Source organism: Polypterus senegalus, chromosome 1, assembly GCF_016835505.1.
Source record: "Polypterus senegalus isolate Bchr_013 chromosome 1, ASM1683550v1, whole genome shotgun sequence".
In the NCBI taxonomy this organism is placed as follows: domain Eukaryota; kingdom Metazoa; phylum Chordata; class Cladistia; order Polypteriformes; family Polypteridae; genus Polypterus; species Polypterus senegalus.
In genome coordinates, this window is record NC_053154.1 from 260,389,593 (window position 1) to 260,409,487 (window position 19,895).

Here is a 19,895-nt window from a genome sequence, read left to right on the forward strand (position 1 = left end):
AGGAAAGATGCCAAAGGTAATAAGATAATTCTTTACATTCTGTCTGTCTGTCTATCTTATCTGTCATACGATTAGTCACAAACTGCTGGAGCTACAATCTTGATCTTGGTCTTGGTCTTAATCAAAATATCATGACCTGATACGTTCTGGAAATTCTAAAACATTTTAGGTAATACCAACACTGACAAAGAGTCAGTGGTCATGGGTTTATTACAGCAAAGTGATTGCAAAACCAAATGACATGGTGGAAAGAAAAGGGCAGCGAACATCAAGCAAATTGCAGAGGCTAATTATGAGACAAAGAACACCATAATGGGACAAAGAAAAATAACCAGAAGAAGGGCATCAACATCTGCCAAATGTCAAACAAATCACAGAGGCCAATTACGTGACAAAGAACACCATAATAGGATGAATAGGAAAAATGCATGAATGAAAAAGATGGAGAAATGCATGTTGACAATGGCATGAAGAGTTTACTGTTGTTTATTTCGAGTCTTTTTTTGGGTCACAGAACCAAACTCCAAGCACATTGCAGAAGAAGGCGATTAAGTGATGAAGGTCAGAAAAGAATAAGAAGACAAGATGCTGAAACAAATTGACAAATAAGAAGCAATCCTGAACATAAAATTTTAGGTAGCAGCAAATTGGTGGCTGTAAAGGACAGCAGAGTGACCTGTGGTAAAGTGATTGAGAGACCAAGAGATTACCACCATTATGGCAGAAAGAACATGAACACCTCTGCTAAACATCAAGCAAACTTCAGAAAATGATTGGCTGACAAAGTAGGCGAGTGAATAAGCAGACAAGATGCCGAAGCACATAGACTAGAAAGACGTAATCCTGAATATGGCCTGCTTTGTTCAGGGAATTCAAAACATTTAAGTTCTGAGCAACCTGGTGATCACTTCATTCGTGGGCAGAAAAGTTTATTGCAAGAAAAGCCTGGTCCACATAAGTCATCTATTGATACGCCCCCAGGACACGATGCATGCATGCTGAGAATTCCTAATCAAGTCTAAGTGTTATGTTTATTGATCATCATCCTTAATGTGGTTTTTAATTGCATTTAATTTGTGGACTGCGGGTCTGACTGTGTCACAATTACACATAAAGCATACTAAAGTTTAGTAATTTTCAAGTTGAAGTTATTTTTTTCGCAATCAGGGGAGCATTAAACATTACAATGACAGCAACAATCCAATGGTGAAAGACAAAGTAACAGAATGGGAAAAACTGGCAAACTGCAAAGAGCCCAAAGTCCAGAATCATCTAGCATACAGCATGAAGAGCAGGAACCAACTGATGAAACTCCAAAATTGCAAAGGCAGCATTAAAAACCAGAAACGTGCCTCATGGCAGTGAAGAAAAGGAGGATGATGCAATGACTCTCGATCCCATGGTTTTGAACTGCAAAATTAGGAATAAAAAAAATGCTTAGACTCTGCTCTGTGAAATATGCAACAAATACACACGCATGCGGGCTTCAAGGAACAGAATCTGCCATTTATGTGGTTTCCTTACTAATTATGTGTCCACCTAACTGTTGAGATGGTAGTCTGGCTTTCTGTCCTCACCCCAGCCTCTTCAATGGCATCCACTCTTCCAGATAGCTGTGGCTGACTTGAGTCAAAAATTCCAGCCTGTTCCCAGTGTTTCAGATTGTGCGTCATGGGGCAGGTACATAACCAAAAAAGTGGATAGTCCTGCGTGTTGGCCATTTCATAAGTGTCCAGTTTTCTTGGAGTATGCACGGTGACTTGAAATCGTGTGTCTGCTACATGCCCATTGAATCAAACCTGAAAGGACAGGCTCTGTTATGGGATGCACTCTGGACCCCCTGGAGGTGCAGCAAAGGAGAGAATATAAAGAAAACTGAGTGCCGTTATGAACAACGCTGCACATCCTCTCTCTGACACACCGAGGACTTTCAGCCAACAAATTATTCAGCAAAAGTGTGTCAAGAAACACAACTGAGGAGCCTTTAAAACCAACAACAATACACCAGCATGAGGTCTCACTGGGACTGTGACAGCCAAGGCAGAAGCTTTCTTTCTTTTTAGTCATTCTGGTGTGTGTTCAGGAAATAGTGTGTGTGTGTGTGTGTGTATATATATATATATTTATTTTTGAATCTATTTATTTATTTAAAGAGCTTCTGTAAAAAAGCCAAATTTCCCCCTGGGGACAAATAAAGTTCTCTCTACCTATTTTGGATGTTGTCTCCAACAGGGGGTGCTTGCTCCCTGTCTTCTTTTTTTAGAAATGCAGGATATATGGAACCTGTGCACATACCCCATCAGTAACCATGGCAAAAAAAAAATATATATTGAACTTACTTTAAAATGCAGTTTTCTCTCCCAATATACATTGTAGTATAATCTTTTATGTTTTGTGGTTTAAAAATGTTCAGGAAAGGCATTTTAACCTCTAAAGTTCTTTTTTTATTGGTGGTGAATATTAGAAATGTCTAAAAGTTTAGCCTTGATTCACACAATTGTCCTGCAACACTTAACTATTTGACATTCACTCAGCACAGATGAGCTCAAATACAAAGCAAGAATGTCAACCCTGGCTGAAACAGGCTACTTCAACTTCAAAAGCTTACCAGGGGTAGAAGCCATTCTGCTGCCGGGATTCACTTATGTGTCGATCCATCCTCAGATTGCGTCCTCTGAAAGGCCTACACTTCAGTGTACTCCATCAAAAGCCAAGAAAGGCTACTCCTGCTGGGCTTTCATATCCTGATGGCTCCCTTCGAAAGGGCTACACAGTCTAACAGAAGCCAAGGGCTCCTCACGACTCCTGACAGTTTGTGACCTAAATGCACAAAGTTTGTTTTATTAACAACCACTAACGGCGCTTGACTTGAGCTTTCTTAGTTTTCATCCTCTTCCTCTGTTCGTTTAGCATTCGTTTGCTCAGAGGTTGAGGCGCTTGCTGCTTCCTGAGCAGCTGTTCTTTTCTCCATTGTAGCGGTCCGCTGCTTCTCTTCTTTCGTCTGCATCTTTTTGCGTTAAAACTGATAAAGTCAGTGTTTGTGTTGCAATTACGTTTTCCTTAATTTTTCACTTAAGATGGCACTTAAGTCTTCGATCTGCCTCAAGAATGATTTAAGATATGAAGAGGTAGGGGAAGTGACGGCGAAGGCGGTAGGAATGAGAACGGCGCCCGTACACATGTGCCACACGGCTGTCCTGCTGGCCGCTGCTTAGAGTTGATTCTACAATAAAATAAAATAAAAATAAAAAGAGCAATAATCTTGTACTTCAATCATCACCCTGATAGCGGACAGTAGATGTCACGTAGTATACAGTATGTGTACCAAATTTCAGGTCAATAAGTCAAATGGTGTGCGAGCGACAGGTGATTTAAAATCCTGGCCAGACAAACGAACAGCCACAGTATTGTATTATATATAAAGATCTTCGGCCATTGCTAAATAACAGTAAACAGCAGGACCACTTTAGCAGAGCCATACTGACACTATTTCAATCATTATGTTTATCCATCCAACCATCCATATTCCAACCCGCTGAATCCAATCACAGGGGTCTGCTGGAGCCAATCCCAGCTAACACAGGCCACAAGGCAGGAACCAATCCTGGGCTGGGTGCCAACCCACCACAGGACACACACAAACACACCAAGCCCAATTTAGAATCGCCAATCCACCTAACCGGCATGTCTTTGGACTGTGAGAGGAAACCCACGCAGACACGGGGAGAACATGCAAACTCCACACAGGGAGGACCCGGGAAGTGAACCCGGGTCTCCTAACTGCGAGGCAGCAGCGCTACCACTGCGCCATCGTGCCACCCTCATTATGTTTATCTGAAGGAGAAACCAGATGTAAAGATTAGATATGAAAACATACAACCTGAACCTGGACTTCAGGTGGGTCACATCCACTCTGCCCCCAGAAGGACATATACCATAAGTAGCTCAGGGAGCATCTGACCAACAAGCTTGGCAGGAGTGGACTGGAGTATACCAACTATATGCAAGAAGGACCAATGTCGCCTCCATTTCCTAAGTAGGTTTGAGGTCATTTGGATTATGAAGGCCACTATTACATGTTTTCCGCCAGCCTGCAGTGGCCTGTGTCATCGTCTATATGGTGGTGTCCTGGGGCCTAATGTATAACGCCGTGCGTAGAACTCGCACTATAACATGGCGTAAGCACAAAAGCCGAAATGTGCTTACGCAGAGAAAAATCCACATGCAGGAATCTGTGCGTACTCCAACTTCCACGTTCTTCCGCTATATAAATCCCGATCAGCGTGAAAACTAACGCTCGTGCACGCGCATTTTGTAACGCTACAAATCCTCCCAGAATTTATCCTATTTGAATATGCAAATCAATATAAATCGCCCTTAAGCGCAGCCTTCTGTGAAAAGACAATGGGAAAAGCACGGGGGAAAATATAAGAATTTCAGCGAATACCAAGTGGAGGCAAATGAAAAACATACTATTTGTTCAAATAAACCGTGGTATAATCAACAAAAGGAAGTTGATCGAGTGACATAGCGTGTTGGAGAAACTTGAAAGCTCACATTCACAAAATCACACAGTGCCGGAAATAAAAAAGAAGTCACATATCAAAGTCGCAATGAAAAGGCGAGTTGTAGCCCACTGTCTGAGTGTCATATGAAAGCTTATTAGGGTACAGAGAAAAAGCCACACAGTGGGGAAAAAGCACGAAATGTCCACTTCAATCTCGACATTTCCACTTTAATCACGTAGTTTATTTTGTCATTAAAGTAGAACATCATAAAATTCATCTTAAAATCGTTTAATTAACCAGTTTCTAAAATCACATCGTAATTAAAGTAGCACGTTAAATGCTTTGTTTTGTATTTGATCTTCTATGTGCTCTATGTGTGTGAATCACTACTTGCTTCTTAAACCGGCTCTCTTCCTCCAACTGGACACAGAGTCCATTACATTCATGATATTACAGCTCTCTGAATAACTAAAATACTGAGATGTATACGTGATATCATTTTCATGATGATAGGAGTTAAAGCACGTTATTAAACATGTTTCACTTCGATGAAATAATTTATTGCAGCAGTACAATCAGGGGCGGCTCTAGGCTTGTGGTGGCACTGGGCAGAGGAAGAATCTGTGGCTCCTTCGCCCGCCAATGTCATGCACGGTGGATGGCCACGTATGTTGCAGACACTAGCCGCCTGGTGCTCATGACACAAGCATTTAACTTTTGCTGAAATTTGTCGCTGCGTTTTTAGCTGTGTTGTTATTTTATCTTTCTGTTTTATATTCAATATATATTGGCATAGCCGTCACTGCAGTCAGTGCTTTTCTTTCCCCAAGTAACCGATCGCCACACAATCAGCTCTGTAATAGACGTTAAGCCATCTGTAAGCTTAGCGATTCTTCAAAACTTTTAAGGAACATTGAAATATCTTCGTAGTACATGTTTAATTAGTCTGTCCTTAAAGACACTCCCAGTGAAGAATATAGATAATTTAAATGAAGTTAAAGTTTTATGTGTATAATTTAACAAACATATTTTGCTGCATTTCACCTTAAAAATGATATCGTCATCATATGTAAATATGCGCTTTATAAAGTGGCTCAGGTTGTGAGATATTATAACTGTAATGCAAGTTTATAGTGGGGTGATTGTACTTATAAGTACAAAAAGTTCTACAAGGAGCAATTGATTGAGTGCATTTAAAGTTCTTGGGATTAAACTGTTTCTGAACCGCGAGGTCTGTACAGGAAAGGCTTTAAAACGTTCTGCAGTGGCTGACACAGCGTGTCCTTAAAGCTGTATACCGATAATTCTCTTTCCGATCAGCTGCTGTGATTCACATTCAGATACAGTGATATAAATACTCTGAGTGGTGCAGTGAGAGTAATATGGAAAAAGATGATCCGCTGTGGCAACTCCTAACGGGAGGAGCTGAAAGAAGAAGAAGGAGAAATGAGAGTAACAACGCTAATGTTATGGTATTTGGAATACTGTACTATGGCTGTTCCCTGGACCATTATATTGTTACAAGTTAATTACAATCAGATGCATTACACTAATAAACAATATGCGGTTAGTTTCGGTGTATTTATAAAGCCGCGTCATGAAAATAATGAGTAATCACACAGGAACAGTAGCATTGCTTTGACGCTGGGTGCCGCCAGTCTGCAAAACCGAGTGGAGAACTTGCGTACGACAAAGCATGAGGTACCGTGGAAAAGTGCGTGGCTTTACGCCAAGTGTAGGTTTTATACATCGCGATTTGAACATGGAAAAGTTCTTACGCAACATTTCTGTGCGTACGCACCATTTATACATGAGGCCCCAGGTGAAATGGCACAAGTGCAGGAGATTGAAACTGATTAAAAATGCTGGTTTAATCTTGGCAGTCAGGCTGGACTCACTGGAGGAAGTGGTCAGAGATCATTCAGGAAGCTGTGTACTATCCTGGACAATGACCTTCACGCCCTTTATGAGGTTTGGAAAACCAGAGGAGCACATTTAGTAACAGAATGAGAGAACTGAGACAACATCCAATGAGCGCTATGTGAGGCTGTTTTAATACCCTCAACCATCAGGCTCTATAAAAGAGTCACCACCTGGCCGAGGTGAGCGCTGAGCTGGTCCAGCAGACAATAATGCTATGTGCAATATTGTGCAAATACCCTGTGCCAGTAACGTCCTGTACTGTGAAATTAACTGACAAGTATGTGCATCTCTAATCACTTTACACTTAGTAAAGACCTACACTTTGCTTATTTACTTAGAGAGGATTCTTCTTATACCGTAGGTGCATTTGTACCTTATTGTATTTCTTCCTACACACAATATTTAACCCTTCTTTTTACTGCTGCTGTATGGCTGCATTTCCTTTGGGATTAATAATGTTTCTATCACCTCACTGTCAGTGAGGCACATTAATAAATTACCCGGCTTTCCGCCAGTCAGCATCATCTTTCTAATCTCGATGTCTAATTTTTCCTGTGTGTTATACTTCTTTACTTTGGGGTTTATTACCATACCCCTTGTGCCAAGTGGTTTGGATAGGTGATTTTCTTTTGTTGAGTAATCTGTTCAAACAGATGTACTCCTCCTCCTTGACATACATTCATCCCACATGACAAAGGCATCTGTCCATGTTAGCTGAAAGATCAATTTTAAACTGTCTATTTCTGAGAAGTTGTGGATACTCAGTGATGGACTGGCATCCTCCCCTGACACTCTTACCTTGCACACAATGTTGCTGGGATGTGCTGTGTCTCTACTTAACCTGCATTTCATATATATCTTTGCCAGCTTGCCGTTTTTCTAGGCCTCCTGGCAGCTAGCTCTGAAACTGCTCAGTTACAGTACATGATGAAATGCCAGCTCACAATGACAGCTTATGCAACTTGTCATTGCTGTCATGTAGCCCTCCCTTCGAAGTTGCTGCGCCCAGAAACCACTTCCATCATTTCTGTAGCTGTCACATAGCCAGTGACAAAGGCACAGCAGCAGGGGTCTTGAGCGCTACTTTGTCAGGAGGTACAGCATGGACATTAAGTATTGCACTGTTAATGCAGTGCAGTAAACAGTAGGTGTAAAACAATGCAATGATCTGTCCATCATATGTGGGCAGGAGAACCTTCTTGTGTGGAACTGAACAAATACTGGTGTCTTGGCAATCTTTCTTCACTAAACTGATGCAGAAAACAGCATTCCAGGTCCGGATCTCAGCTTTTCAGTCTTTCCAAAAAAGCCTGTTGTATAATGCTGCTATAATCTTCTACCTCCTTTGCATCACATTACTCACAAGGGTTCAGTGGTAAGTCGAGCTGTCACACTTTTTCCCAGCTCCATGAGCCCAAAGCTCCAGTGGCAGATGGAGAAGAGATAGTGTAGTTGCAGAAGTAGTAGTCTCACAGCTGTCTTCCTCTGTGTATTGTTGCTACAAACAGCATTCCGCATCTCAAATTTCATCCTCAAAACTCTCCACCAACTCATCAGAAGACCCCAGAAAGTCCATTATAGATTACTATTGTAATTTGATACTTTGCTTATCCTCATCCCAATTCTGGCACCATTCTAGTGCCAGCAGTATCAATGTGGATTTTCACTCTTTACATTGTTCTTTTGGGCAAGTTGCTTTCTTTAAAAGTACCACCCACAGTTGGCGCATTAGATGGAATTCATGTTTTTATAGGCTTCTCTGCAGCTGGTTCTGAAGCCTGTCATTTACATCATGCAATGCCAACTCATAGCAGCAGTGACTGGCTGACACAACTTGTCGGTGTCATTTAAGGATCTTCTCATGTTCTGTCTTGTAATGAATCAGTTTTCAAAGTTACTTGCTGCCGATGGGTGAATTTTACCTTAAGATGGCATACTGGCAAGCAAAGGAGAGCAAAAGCAATCCATTCCTACCATTATAATCTTTTTACCATTACAACTAACGCTATCTCATAAGATAAAGAAATGAATGAAGAGGATGCCAGTTCATTTAGAATTACAAAACAGAGTCAAGTCTTGAAAGCTATGGCAAAATGCTTCAGTTCTAAAAACTGAAATCTCATACAGCTGCACTTTTCTGAATGCAAAACAAGAAAAGGACAAAAGTTCAGGCAATTAAACAATAGGATCCATCAAAATTAAAAATGACTTGCCAGTTGTAAAAGCCTGCAGCCACAATGGGCCCCTGGACTTGGCTACTGGAAAAGCACAAATGGAGGCCTGCTATTTAATGATGGATGGGGGGCAAAGACTAAATTAAGGAGGTTTGTGGTAATCTGACTACTGCACCTCAAGTGTTTAATCATTTACCTTCCAAATGAAAACTGTATGTTAACATAAAATTCCATCTATCCATCCCTTTTTACTAACCAACTTATCCAGCTCAGCATCACGAGTGTCTGCGCATACCCCAATGGCAGGTTTTTCAAATTCAGATTAAGGATTTGCTGGCTACAAATGTTGAAAAGGGTAAAGATTATGCAGAATTTCAGTTAGTGCCTCAAGTGCAGTTTCAGTAGGTGAGCTCATCAGTTTGCATTCGAGGAAAAAACTTTGACAAGGCTGTTCTTAAATGGAAGAATGTGAGAGATTAACAGAATGGCGTTTGTGCTTGAGGATTCTTGGAATTATGGAATAAAGTTGCCATAGCAACACACCACTGCTTTACAGATAATATTAATGGAATTGAGTAAAAGCAGAAACATGGTGATAGTTTAAAAAAAAAAAAAAAGGGAAAAAAGGAGGGAGAAATACACATCTTAATAAGCTGTAATAATAATGAGCTGAAGCACTCAATACCCTAAATGTTGTCACACACGTGTGCATGGGAAGCAGCTGAAGGGCTTAGGAAATACTGTTTATACATCTGCCCAGGGGGGGGGCGGGGTGCACTGACGCTCTTTCTGAGTTCTCTGCAGGTCTTACCCGGGAAATCCCACCAGGAGCCGCCATTTCCAGGAAGGACACATCACTTCCGGTTCCGGCCCCAAGAATGAGGTCACTTCCGGTTCCGGCCCCAAGGATGATGTCACTTCCAGTTCCGGCCCAGAGGACGACATCATTTCCGCCCTCTGTGCTATAAAGCTCACTGCCTTTGCTTAGGCAGGCAGTTCTGTTTTGGACTCTGTTGTGTAACAACTGTTTAATTATGCCTCAAAGACTTTTGCAGCCGGGAAACCGAATTAAACGGGTGGCTGCCCCAAACCTTTCGCCTCTGGTCTCCTCTTCTTACAGTGGCGTAGTCGGCAGGATGGTGTCCCGATGAACCGGGACACGAACTTCATGGAACCAGGTGGGTGAGTACCGGGCCGAGTTTCAGGGCAGGGAGTGCGGAGGGTCAGGAAGGGCGGTGCAGGCTCTGCTCCATGAGCATAACCCGGGGTTGACCACCCATCTCGTGGAGAAGGTAGAGGGGACCCACAGGCGTGGGCTGGCTTCTGGGGAACACACTCGAGTGGCTCAGTATGCTCTCCTTGGCAGGAAAGCCGAGCTGCCCATCGGGACCAAGGTCCCTGTTAACGATGGGTTGTCCCCAGGCTGGCAGGTGAAGAAATAATAAACTGGGAGTTTAACCCAAACAAAGGGCTGTCAGAGCAGGCTATGGCTCTCTGGCAACAGGTGGGTGAGTGGCTACGGCCATTGAGTTGACCCCTACAGATAGTGCAGCAAGTGGCCTGTTTTTGCTGCTAAAAAGCTACCCCAGGAATTTGCCCAGCCGGCCTGGGGCTTAATTCCATTCTATGGACGAGCTGCTACAAACCTTGCAAACCCAGAAGCCGGCTGTGAAACCTGGGAAGGCAGAACAGCCGCTCTATGGACTACCCGGGAGCTATGTCCTACTAAAGCAGTCACTTCCACGCAATCCAGAGCCTGTTCAAGTCGCCGGGCCGCCTGGCTTGCGACCTGTCGGGAACAAGGCGGACCGTAGGGGACAATGGCGGGTTGTTTGTGTGCCCTTAGCAATCCCTGGCGGATAAACATACGGGGAGCTTCTTATTAATGGACATAAATAACAGCGCTGTTCGATTCCGCAGTAACGTGTCTGTCGTTGCTCGCCGCTTTATTCTACCGCAACAGTGGATTAAAAGAAGACCAGTCTAAAATGTATACACGGAGATATCCGCACATACAATACCGCCCGGTGTTACGTATGTCTCGGAGGAACCCTTCGACAGCTTACCGTGGCGGTGCATCCGGATCCTCCGCTTCCGTAATCCTCGGGCGAGACTGGTCTGATAGTAACGCGGTAGTTTAGAAAGCATTCCCCGAAAAACTTATGGCCTCGTTATAGATGACAACGATTCATCTCAAGCTGCTTCCACACCGTAATCAGCCGACAGGGAGTGGGGCGGTAGGCCAAGAGAGTGACGAAGACACTCCCGGACCGTCGCGGGCTACTACGCCATCCACTAGCGCCCCGGCAGCGAGTGAGGAATCTCCGCCCCTTGAGGTCAGACCGACCCGCTCTCTGAGTTGCACTTTCAGTTTAGAGCGACGCCGGCTTCTTTCAAGAGAGAACAGTGGAATGGCGACTCTCTGAAACACATAAAGAATGCAGTGGTTCTCGTTAACGCCAACGACGCATTTGCCCATGCCACAGGGACCTCACTTTGTCGCTGACAATGATTTGTTGTATCGGGTCGCTGAACATGAGGGGAAGGTCCGGAAGTTGTTGCTAATCCCGCGGACCTACCGGCGGCAGGTTTGCGAGTTAGCACACTCCCACCTTCTTGGAGGCCATCTCGGCCCAAAAACATTAGAGCGAATTAAGCTCCGTTTTTTCTGGCCGGGGATTAATGAGGAGGTTAGCGCTTTTGCATTTCCTGTCCGGAATGTCAACTGCGGCAAATTCCTAGGAGGACCGTGCTCCTCTGATTCCCCTTCCCCTTATTGACGTTCCTTTGATAGGATTGGGGTTGACATAGTAGGACCCTAGAACCCTCAGCCCGAGGATATAAATATATACTGCCCTCGTGGATTATGCTACCCGATTCCCTGAAGCCGTTCCTGCGCGCTCGGCTACCACAAAAATATTGCACGGAACTAGTAGGAGTCTTTTCGCAGTAGGCATTCCTAGAGAAGTCCTGACGGACCAAGGAACGCCTTTTACCTCGGAAACGCTCAAGGAGACTGCCAAGTTACTGAAAATAAAGCATTTAAAGACCTCGTGTATCATCCTCAAACCGATGGCCTAGTGGAGAGATTTAATCAAACTCTCAAGCAAATGCTACGTAAGGTAGTCAGCAAGGATGGGAGGATTGGGACCAACTCCTCCCCTTGTCCTCTTTGCATATCGGAAGTTCCTCAAGCCTCTACGGGTTCTCTCCATTTGAATTACTGTACGGAAGACAACCCGGGGTTTATTGGATATTTTAAAAGAGGGCTGGGAAGGGGAGGCACAGCCCTCCACTAATATTTTGGAATATATCGCCCAATTGCGCGTAGATTTGATGCAATAAGACCGATTCTAAAAGTCATATAGAGGAGGCAATCAGCACAGGCCCGCCTTTATGACCGTGGTACGACTCTCCGGGAGTTCCAACCGGGGGATCGCGTCATGGTATTGGTACCAACTTCTCACTCTAAACTGCTCGCCCATTGGCTAGGCCCCTACGAAATTAAGGAAAGGAAGGGATTGGTTGACTATTTGGTGAAACAGCCCAATCGCCACCAGCTGAGCGATTATCATGTAAACCTGCTGAAACCGTGGAAGGAGAGGGATCCCGATCCCTCCTCCGGACAGCCCTGCTCTCTCTTCGCTGAAGTAAGTTCCCTTAATTTCAGCGAGCAGCTATCCCCCAGACAGAAACAAGAGCTCGAAGCAGCTATCCGCTCTGTCCCAGAGGTGGTAAGTGAAAACCGGTCGGACCTCTCTGATTGCGCATGACATATTGACTGACCGGGGTGATCGTCCGTGAGCGACCCTACAGACTCCCGGAGGCAAAGAAAGTAGAAGTGGAACTGGAAATCAAGCGAATGCTGGCACTAGGAGTAATCGAGGAAAGTAGTAGTCCCTGGTCCAGTCCCATCGTCTTGATTGCTAAGCCTGACGGCAGTTGGAGGTTTTGCAATGACTTCCGTCGGCTTAACCAAGTTTCCAAATTCGATGCTTATCCCATGCCTCGCGTGGATGACCTCCTCGAGACTGGGACCAGCCAAATTCTTGACTACACTTGACATGACAAAGGGGTACTGGCAGGTTCCTTTAACGGAGTCCGAAGGAAAAACGCGCTTAGCACTCCTAGCGGACACTGGCAGTATCGTGTCCTTCCATTCGGGTTACACGGGCCTGCGACTTTTCAGCGCCTGGTGGACAAAGTGCTCCGCCCCATAACTCGCTCTGTGCTGCCTATCTGGATGACGCGTCATCTATTCCAGCACCTGGAAGGAACACATACAGCAGGTCACAGCAGTATTACGGACCTGGGAGAGGCGGGCTCAATCAACCCCAAGAAATGTTTCTTTGGATTGAGGAAGCCAAATATTTGGGCTACCTAGTGGGCGGGTACTGTGAGGCCACAGTGTTCCAAGTTGCAAGCCATAATGGCCTGGCCCGTCCGCAAACCAAGCGGCAAGTCCAATCCTTTCTCGGTTTGGCGGGTACTACCGCCGGTTTGTGCCTCGCTTCTCCGAGAGCGCGCCTTGACCGACTTGACAAAGAAAAGAGCTCCTAATACGGTGGTATGGTCTGATAAAGCGGGGGCTGCATTCAGTGACTTAAAAAGGGCTCTGACTTCAGCACCTATCTTGATCTCCCCTAACTTCTCTCTCCCTTTTATCCTCCAGACGGACGCTTCGGACACAGGCTTGGGTGCCGTGTTGAGCCAAAGCGTCGGCGGTGTTGAACACCCCGTTATGTACCTGAGCCGGAAACTGTTGGACAGGGAGACCAGGTACGCGGCGGTGGAGAAAGAGGCTCTGGCGATCAAATGGGCGGTAACTCAGCTGCGGTACTACCTCTTGGGTCGCGTGTTCACTCTGGTGACGGATCATGCACCTCTGAAGTGGATGGCCCTTCACAGGGAGTCGAATCCACGGGTCACGAGGTGGTTTCTTGACCTGCAGCAGTACAAGTATACGCTCGCTCATCGACAGGGGTCTCTTCATGCCAACGCCGATGCCCTCTCCCGGCCCACGACCTCTCGGTGTAGGTCGCCCCACCCACGGGTCTGGGCTGAGGGGAGTCTTGTCACACACACGCGTGTGCATGGGAAGCAGCTGAAGGGCTTAGGAAATACTGTTTATACATCTGCCCAGGGGGGGGCGGGGTGCACTGACGCTCTTTCTGAGTTCTCTGCAGGTCTTACCCGGGAAATCCCACCAGGAGCCGCCATTTCCAGGAAGGACACATCACTTCCGGTTCCGGCCCCAAGAATGAGGTCACTTCCGTTCCGCCCCAAGGATGATGTCACTTCCAGTTCCGCCCAGAGGACGACATCATTTCCGCCTCTGTGCTATAAAGCTCACTGCCTTTGCTTAGGCAGGCAGTTCTGTTTTGGACTCTGTTGTGTAACAACTGTTTAATTATGCCTCAAAGACTTTTGCAGCCGGGAAACCGAATTAAACGGGTGGCTGCCCCAAACCTTTCTACGTCTCTGGTCTCCTCTTCTTACAGTGGCGTAGTCGGCAGGATGGTGTCCCCGATGAACCAGGGACACGAACTTTCATGGAACCAGGTGGGTGAGTACCGGGGCCGAGTTTCAGGGCAGGGAGTGCGCCGGAGGGTCAGGAAGGACGCGGTGCAGGCTCTGCTCCATGAGCATAACCCGGGTTGACCACGCCACCTCATCTGACTCCTTTCGATGCGGAGGAGCAGCGGCCCTACTCTGAGCCCCTCGTGGATGACTGAGCTTCTCACCCTATCTTTAAGGAAAAGCTCAGACACCCTGCAGAGGAAACTCATTTCAGCCGCTTGTATTTCAAGTTATTCACATTGTAAATACTCTGCTCTGAAAAAAATACTTTTGGTTTTCTTTAGTTCTTTGACAGAAACCATGTCTTTCACATTTTCTTCTGAGGGTTTCAGTCCTCACGTTTCAAATTTACAAAATCACCCCATTCTGCAGTGGTCACCTAGGCCTTTTGGTTAAAGATTTGGACTCTTAATGCCAAAGTTGTGGATGCAGCTTTACCTCTTATTCCTCATATAACCTGCTTATTCTGAGCATGGTCACAGGAAAGCTGAAGAGAAGAAACTGAACAAAAGACAGATGCTTGTAAAATCCATAATGGGTCAGCATGTATGCACTTGGGAAAAAATTACAGAAAGCTAAATGGAAATGAAAACAAAAAAGACAAAATTTAGCAAATACAGATTGAATCAAAGTTAGCAAACTAAAGTACACTGCTCACAAAAATTAAAGGAACACTTTAAAGAAACACATTAGATACATCAGATCTCAATATGTAGTTGGATATCTATACAAATAACGACAGGGCAATGTCTTAGGAACAAAAGGATGCCAAGTCTTTTAATGGAAATAAAAGTTTTCTGCCTACAGAGGGCTCAATTGTGTAGACACCCTAAAATCAGAGTGAAATGAAGATGTGGCAGGCTAGTCCATTTTTTCAAAAACTTAATTTCTGCTACTCAAAATGCTTTTCAGTATCTTGTGTGGCGCCCCCACGAGCTTGTATGCATGCTTGACAACGTCAGGGCATGCTCCTAATGAGACGACGGATGGTGTCTTGTGGCATTTCCTCCCAGATCTGTATGAGGGCATCCCTGAGCTGTTGTACAGTCTGAGGAGCAGCATGGCGGCGCCTAATGGACCAAAACATAATGTCCCACAGATGTTCTATTGGGTTTAAGTCAAGGGATCGTGAAGGCCATTCAATTGTTTCAATTCCTTCATCCTCCAGGTACTGCCTGCATACTCTTGCCACATGAGGCCGGGCATTGTCGTGCATTAGGAGGAAACCAGGACCTACTGCACCAACGTAGGGTCTGACAATGGGTCCAAGGATTTCATCCTGATACCTAATGGCAGTCAAGATGCCGTTGTCTAGCCTGTAGAGGTCTGTGAGTCGCTCCATGGATATGCCTTCAAGATCATCACTGACCCACCACCAAACCAGTCATGCTAAACGATGTTACAGGCAGCATAATATTCTCCACGGCTTCTCCTGACCCTTTCACGCCTTTTCACATATACTCAGGGTGAACCTGCTCTCATCTGTGAAAAGCACAGGACGCCAGTGGTGGACCTGCCAATTCTGTTATTCTATGGCAAATGCCAATTGAGCTCCCCGGAGCTGTGCAGTGAGCACAGGGCAGTAGACATTTGGGCCCTCAGGCAACCCTCATGAAGTCTGTTTCTGATTGTTTGGTCAGAGACATTCACACCAGTGGCCTGCTGGAGGTCATTTTGTAGGGCTCTGGCAGTGCTCATCCTGTTCCTCCTGCCCAAAGGAGCAGATACTGGTCCTGCTGATGGGTTATGGACCTTCTATGGCCCTCTCCAGCTCTCCTAGAGTAACTGCTTGTCTCCTAGAATCTCCTCCATGCCCTTGAGACTGTGCAGGGAGACACAGCAAAACTTCTGGCAATGACATGTATTGATGTGCCATCCTGGAGAAGTTGGACTACCTGTGCAACCTCTGTAGGGTCCAGGTATCGCCTCATGCTACCAGTAGTGACACTGACTGTAGCCAAATGCAAAACTAATGAAGAAACAGTCAGAAAAGATGAGGAGGGAAAAATGTCAGTGGCCTCCACCTGTTAAACCATTCCTGTTTTGGGGGTCATCTCATTGTTGCCTCTCTAGTGCATCTGTTGTTAATTTCATTAACACCACAGCAGCTGAAACTGATTAACAACCCCCTCTGCTACTTAACTGACCAGATTAATATCCCATAAGTTTCATTGACTTTATGCTATACTCTGATTAAAAAGTGTTCCTTTAATTCTTTTGAGCAGTATATAAACCTTGCCACTATACTTTTATTAAACCAGCAAGTGAAATTTTAACTGCCAGTGATTGTGGCAAGTATAATATGCAGCATGCTAGCAGATGCGGAGATAATGAGAATTGTATAGGCACAAACTTTAAAATTCTTTTAAGACTAAAAAAAAAAAAAAAGGTGACTGAGAATATTATTTTACCATGGGGGTGTCACAGAGGGACCCCACTTCACTTATAACAACCCCAATTTAACCTATCTACTCATCTATTAGAAAGGTGCTAGGTTGCGATATCTTTTCACAGACACAGATCATAGACAGACCAAACCAGGATTAACTGCTGACTTAATTTATTATCAAACATATTTTGGGACATTTAAGACTGTTAAAAAATTTTATTCAATTGTTCTAAGTGTTAAGATTTGATTGATTAGGCCAAAACTTACATGCTTACACTGTATCAGTATGTAAAATAATGTGGAACAAAGGGTGAGGGTTAATCTATTTAAAAAAAATGAATGCAGTGTACTAATTACATGAAAACATACCAGGAAAATATGAACATACATAGATGACATCTAAGGGGCAGTGTTTCCCAGTCTTTCTGGTGTAGCAACCCATTTTTTCCCATGCAAGTGTCTTCATGAACCACCTTATGACCTTGTCTGGTGATAAAAGTTGACGGCAAAACCTTAAAACTTTAATGGATGAATAAGGAGTAAACAACGAAAGTGGTAAAATGAATGAAATGAAAACCTTTGTTAGAAAAAAACATTAAGTTATAAGGTTATCCACTGTTGTCTTGGACTTTGTTTAAAACATCATAAAGCATCAAGACTAGTTTACTCTATACTCAGCCCACTCCCCAATCTTACAGATATAACACTGTATCTCACCACTGCAAAATGCTCTTGGTCTCATCCAATTCAGGAAGAATGTTGCATTGGGTATGTAAAGTGGGAGATCCTACTTTAAAACTTAAATACAATGCCCCAAAAATAGGATGGAACAGCTCAAGGCTGTAAGATTAAGATGACATAGTGTTTGTTTGGCCACAAAGAAATTTGCTAATAGCCTTTGAGAGTCAGAGGTAATTGTATAAAAGACGTATGCTGCCTTTGTGTCACTGTGCACTTAAATTCTCAAAAGGTCTTGTAAAATAAAGTTTTCTTTTCCAGGGATGTTGTGTCCATTCCATTAAAAAATATCACTACCCCTAATTTGCTGAGGTTCAATAGTTTAATGAGAAAAAGTTAAGCTATTGATGCTGTCCATGTGGTCTAGTGGGAAGTAACAAAATTTTGTGTGCTGGAGAAATTTTACAGGCGTCTAGACATTATGTTCAATGAATAAGATAATCAGTTTCTTCACAGGGATGTGTATGTAACTTTGAAATTGGGTAACACAATCATAACAGTGGAATGGACTAGAGACCTTGATGACAAGCCAAGTAACCCAGGGGTGGCATGGAGATTAAAAGAGCACCTGCAGAGATACAAGTATAAAAAATAAAAAAGCTCTTATCTAATATAAAAGCTCAGAATAAATCTTACATGAAATATGTACAATGGACCCTTGCAGGATATTTAATAACTAATTATAAAAATGAAATTCAGAGACTATATAGTGAATACATTTGGTTACAGATTATTATTATTAATACTGCTTAATATTTGCTGCAACTAATATGATTTACTATTTTATACAAGAACAACAGAAATATATTTTGTAAGCTTTAAGATTTTAATACATTCATATTTGAGGTGGTATTATATCTGGAATTTTAATAATTAATAGTACCTCAAACTCACACATACATATACACACAGAGTTTGGGGTACTTCATCATACAAACACAAACACACATTGTTGTAAGCTTCAAATACCAACCAGTTTCTTTATTTTTACACTTCTTGCTTATTCTATCAGGTTGTAAAGTGCCAGATACTTCAAAGTATTTATGAAAAATAACAAAACAATTTATAACAAAGACCACCGTTAAATTAAGAGCATCTCTAACCTAAATCAGTGAAATGGAAAGTTATATGCAAATAAGTCTAACACGTATTAACAAATACTTTAAATCAGCATGCACAGTAAAGAATCTCTTTTTTAAATTTACAATGAGGAAATCTTTAATTTGTCTAAGGTAGCATGAAAGAATTATTTTTCTACTTGCTTTAATACTTCCAAGCACATTCAAGTCATCAGGTTGTAGAAACCTATTCTACCTTAATTATATATATTTTTATGCAACAGATCAAGAAATGCTCTTTTACAGATAATATACACACTATGGGGAAAAATACTTATATACATTAAACCTTATGTTCTGCTGATATATATTATTTTATATAAAACAAAAGGTTTCAGAATAACAACTATACATACACACAGTTGCATTGTGTGTTTATGAAAACAATTTAAAAGTTCAGTCAAATAACATAAGCTTCACTTTTAGCTTAATTTCAAAATTCTCATTCAAGAGAAAAATAACTTTTTTAGTTAAGATATCCATTTTTGTTATGTCACAAGGGAAATGTGAAATTCAGTATTATCAAACAATAGTGGCCTTTTTGGAGGATTTGGAACCTTATCAGCCTTATGCAGCAGCTTAAAAAGACCTGTTCCAATATTCATTGGGATCCCCATAATTATACATTCAGATACACCTGTGACAAAGAAAAAGGACACAAATGGCATATTAGGCATACTAAATATTAACATATACACAAAAGCTCAAAACAAAGGATACAAAGAATAAAGCTACTAAATTACTGTACACTTTCACTCTTACACCCTTTATTGCCTGTTTGAAAATGTAAGAGAACCATCAGCTGTAACAGACTTGAGTAATCATACTCAAGTTGCTACCGAGTTTTTTCTTATTAATGGATATGTTTTTGTATCAGGAGACAGAAAACGTAAGAGGAGTCTGTCTAGTGCTATCTGTGCACCAAAGTAGGAACTTAATAAATAGCATTTGCCGTTTTAAGAAAGCATGTTGACTATGAAGGTAAAGAAATGTGATAGAAAAGATTGCTATTGTAACAATACATTAAATTGATAACTTTTGCATTTACTTAGTTTCTCAAAGGGAAACTCACCAGCAATAAGGCCATATATTTAAAGTTGTTCTAAGGTTCGAAACTATTTAGTAAAGTTAAGGACTGGGTAATCAAAGAAAAGCCAACAGTGTTACTAAATATGGGTTGAATCTGAGTAGAACTGGCAGAAGTCTACATTGAGAGGAAAAACATTCAGACAATTTACAGTATCATATATGGGGAATGGCATAATATAATGCACACACATAAAAACACAATTCCTGTTTTAAATATATCAGCAATTTTCTTTACTTGTAACAATTTTAATTGCACTCTCCTAATCCAATATGTTTACACATATTAAGTTACTTGTGAACATTTTTAAATTACTAGGTTTGCTTCCTGCCTTGCACTAGAAAATGTAGACGTAGAATTCAGCCCATGCAAGCCTAA

At 42.9% G+C, this 19,895-nt stretch overlaps 1 protein-coding gene across 2 annotated transcripts in view; it reads right to left on the reverse strand.

Moving 5' to 3' along the window:
- Positions 1–16,749: 16,749 nt before the first annotated feature.
- The window catches only part of polr3a (polymerase (RNA) III (DNA directed) polypeptide A), a 107,033-nt gene continuing 103,887 nt past the window's right edge, over positions 16,750–19,895 (reverse strand). For both annotated transcript variants that reach the window (XM_039772875.1, XM_039772883.1), the window contains one exon: positions 16,750–19,067. In XM_039772875.1, coding sequence (XP_039628809.1) covers positions 18,919–19,067 — 149 coding nt within the window. In that variant the 3' untranslated portion in view covers positions 16,750–18,918. The remainder of the gene's footprint in view (positions 19,068–19,895) is intronic.